Source organism: Micromys minutus, assembly GCF_963924665.1.
Source record: "Micromys minutus genome assembly, chromosome: 12".
NCBI lineage: Eukaryota > Metazoa > Chordata > Mammalia > Rodentia > Muridae > Micromys > Micromys minutus.
Window position 1 is genome coordinate 16,880,513 of NC_137981.1, and position 3,604 is coordinate 16,884,116.

General features: G+C 38.0%; 1 protein-coding gene across 1 annotated transcript; it reads right to left on the bottom strand.

Annotated features, from left to right (window-relative positions):
* Nucleotides 1-723: 723 nt before the first annotated feature.
* On the bottom strand, nucleotides 724-3,196 carry LOC308428073 (olfactory receptor 11H6; the record flags this gene model as incomplete). The annotated part of the gene is made up of 2 exons (XM_080926345.1): nucleotides 724-1,712; nucleotides 3,151-3,196. The coding sequence occupies 2 exons, from the start codon at nucleotides 3,194-3,196 to the stop codon at nucleotides 724-726; spliced, it is 1,035 nt and encodes a 344-aa protein (XP_080782471.1).
* Nucleotides 3,197-3,604: the final 408 nt, after the last annotated feature.

The following is a 3,604-nucleotide window of genomic DNA, read 5'->3' on the forward strand; positions in this document are numbered from 1 at the left end:
CTAAACTTAGACTTGAGCTCTTAAGGACTTTGGATGGTGAGTCTCTTCCTCTTTTTCAATGTTAGTTAGCAAATACTTAAAAAGAAGCATTTATTTACTGTCATTATACATAAGTTACAAGTGACCCATTTGCAATGTGTCAATATAACCAGTACATAAAACAGTATGGGAATTACTCAAAAAATGAAAACTAGAACTACTGTATGATCCAGCTATAACACATCTATCTATCTATCTATCTATCTATCTATCTATCTATCTATCTATCTATCTACTCAAAGGAATTAGAGCTAGTGTACAAAAGCGATATGGATGGCACAATTTATGACAGCTAAGGTATGGGATAAGCTTATGTGCCTGTCAGTGTCAGTAGGTAAACAGAAAAAATATCATCGAATGTGGATTTTTCCATGAAGAGGAATAAAATTTTATTACTGGCAGCAAATGAAGAAAACTGGGGAATATCATGTATAAGCCAAACACAGAAGGCAATGCTTATTCATATATGTAGAAACTAAACTAAGTTAAAGTGCTGGTCTGAAAAAAGGAATTATTAAAGATTTGGAAATACATGGGGATAAGGCAAAGATAAACGGTGTATGGACATGATGAATTCAGAGACAGTTTAGGCAAGATCACAGTAGATCTTATTAATCGGTATCATAAAAATAAATTTTAAACATGTTGATACAAAAAGTAATCTGTGACTTTTTCAAAGTTGTCTCAGTTTTGGATAGCTGTCAGTTTTAGCACTTTCTTTAAGGCGTTTTTCATGTCTTTGTTTCGGAGACTATAGATGAGGGGATTTAAGAGAGGGGTCAAGGCTGAGTAAATCAGAGTAACGATCTTCTGCATTCCTGCTGGGTTTCCCGATGTTGGGCTCACATACATCACCATAAGAGTTCCATAGAACAGAGACACCACCACTAAGTGGGAACCGCATGTGGAGAAAGCTTTCGTTCGACCAGCGCCAGAAGGAACTCGAAGCACAGCTCTGATCACTAGAGTGTAGGATCCCAAGATGGAGAAGAAGGGCCCAAAGATAATCATCGAGTTGAAGGTATAACAGAGGAGCTCGGTGGAAGGAGCAGGTACACAGGACAGTGCAAACAATGGTCCCGGGTCACATACAAAGTGGTCAATGATGTTAGGTCCACAGAAAGGAAGTTGGGAGATGAGGACAATTGGGACTGGATAGCAGAGAAATCCACTCACCCAGCAGAGACAAATCAGCATGACACAGAACTTCCTAGTCATGATAGAGGGGTAATGTAATGGCCGACAGATGGCCAGGTATCGATCATAAGCCATAGCTGACAGGAAGAAACACTCTGTTGTACCAAGTGAAAAGAAGAAATAGAATTGTAGGAAGCAGGCAGAGAAGGAGATGGTCTTACTCTCAGAGAGGATATTGACCAACATGTTTGGGACGGTGGAAGAGACATACCATATCTCTAAAAAGGCAAAGTTTCCCAGGAAGATGTACATGGGTGTGTGGAGCCTCTGATCCCATCCCACAGCACAAACAATAGCTCCATTCCCCAGCAAGGTCAGGAGGTAAAGAATCAGAATTGAAGAGAAGAAGAGACTTCGCATCTCCCCCTGGTTACTGAAACCCAGGAGGACAAATTCAGTCACAAAATGTATTGTATTGTTTTTGGGTCCCAAGGCTGTCAGAAAAACAGAAACAACTGAGAAATAAATGACAATGACTATTTTTCATGCTTTTGAGACACATTGCCAGAAAGTGTACCAAGACTTTTCCCACTGGTTCTTCCTGATGACCCTTTGAGCAGCAGGAAGAACACTTTATTTCCTTGTTTACAAAGGAGTGGAAATGACATTCAGAGATTGAAAGGGTTCGCTTCAAGGTATCTGTAAAACTAGTTATTTTCATACATATCAGCTTATTTGCACTTTCATCATCTGTAATGGTAAAAATCATTGTCCTTTGTAGCAACTTTGGGCACATATTTTTATTTTTGAAGAACAATTAGGCATAAATCTGAAGGAAAATAGTGACAAATTGCCTTCATAATCAGTTTATACACAAACTTCTGATAAAAGCAGATACCAATGAAACTGTGGGGTAGACTTGAGTCCTGTTGCATTTCTCCTTTTAGGCAGGTGCTAGACAGCAAGTATTCAGGCATCTTTACAATATTTGGTGAATAACCCATGTAGTTTCTTTGTGATAACAGCCTTCTTGATAACGTCTGGATTAGTTTTACAATCCAGTTGTTTCTCCCTTGAGTGCTGGCTTTCTTAAAGCCCTGTTTCATATTGAACCTGCCTTATTACTGCTATGCATGATCCCGGTACTCCTCAAGTCACAACATGTCTTCTGTGGGTCACAGTCTCCCCAGCTTTCCTTTCATTCTCCTATCTCCTGAATTGTGTTCCATTAGTATGGCTTGACTTTTAAGGTAACTTTCTGCTGGGCTGGTCAGATTGTCTAGTACTTAACACAATTTACTCTTGACCCGAATTAAGCCCTAACTTATGTAATTTGTTACAATCTTGCTTTATTTTTGTTATTTAAAAATATTAAAATATAATCAATTGTTATGATGAACAGAAGGATTTTCTTAGGATATGTAGACACTGGAAAGCTCTTTCTGCTATTGGTAGAATCAGAAGTTGATACTGACTGAAAAGTTGAACATTTTGCTGACAATCTTCTGGAAGATATTGATCTAGGCTTCCTGGGTCACCCACAATCAATATTTTATTTATTTTTCTCCTTTCCTCTTGTTTACTGAGACTAGATTATTTTCTCATACAATATAATCTTATTACAGTTTCCTTTTCCCTCTACTCCTCCCACCGCCCCCAGAGCAACCTTTTTCTGTCTCTCATTAGAAAAAATCAGGTGTTTAGCAATGACAACAAAACACAAGAAAATGAAAAACATAGATACACAAAGCCCTTACAGTTATATAAGGCAAACCCACAGAAGAAGCCCAGGAGAAGGTAAAAGAATCAAAGACCCGCTTGTTCACACACTTGGGGTCCCATAGATATGAAACTGAGGACTCTATAACCAGAGGATGTGTTGCACACCTGTACACCCAACATTCTAAAATGACTAATTTGACTTCAAAATTAAATAATTGACTACATATAAACCATGAACTCTAAGATACTTACTGAATTCCATTCTCATGCTCATTTGTGTACTTTCTAGGAAGGTCATTGTCGTAGTGCTCGTCAAACCTGGAATAAACTCAGTGATAGATATTGTATTGCCAAGTTAAATTACGATATTAGTAGTGATAACATTTTTTATAATAAAAATTCTTTTATTTTTATAATTAAATTTGGAGATTGTGTCTCAAATAGACCTCTAACAGCTATGCATATAAGGGTTACCCAGAGCTCCTGAGCCTCCTGCCTCTACTTCCTTAGTAGATTAGAAAGATTACAGGAATGTGCAATTGTGGTTAGCTCTATGCAGGGACAGGGCTTTGTGCCTCCTAGGCTCACCATCACACTAAGTGAACTACATCTGCAGCCGTAACTTTCATGGTTTTATGAATCCTACATTTATTCAAGTGATTTAGTTCAATATGGTATAATTATGAGGAGTGTATGCTAAAATTTC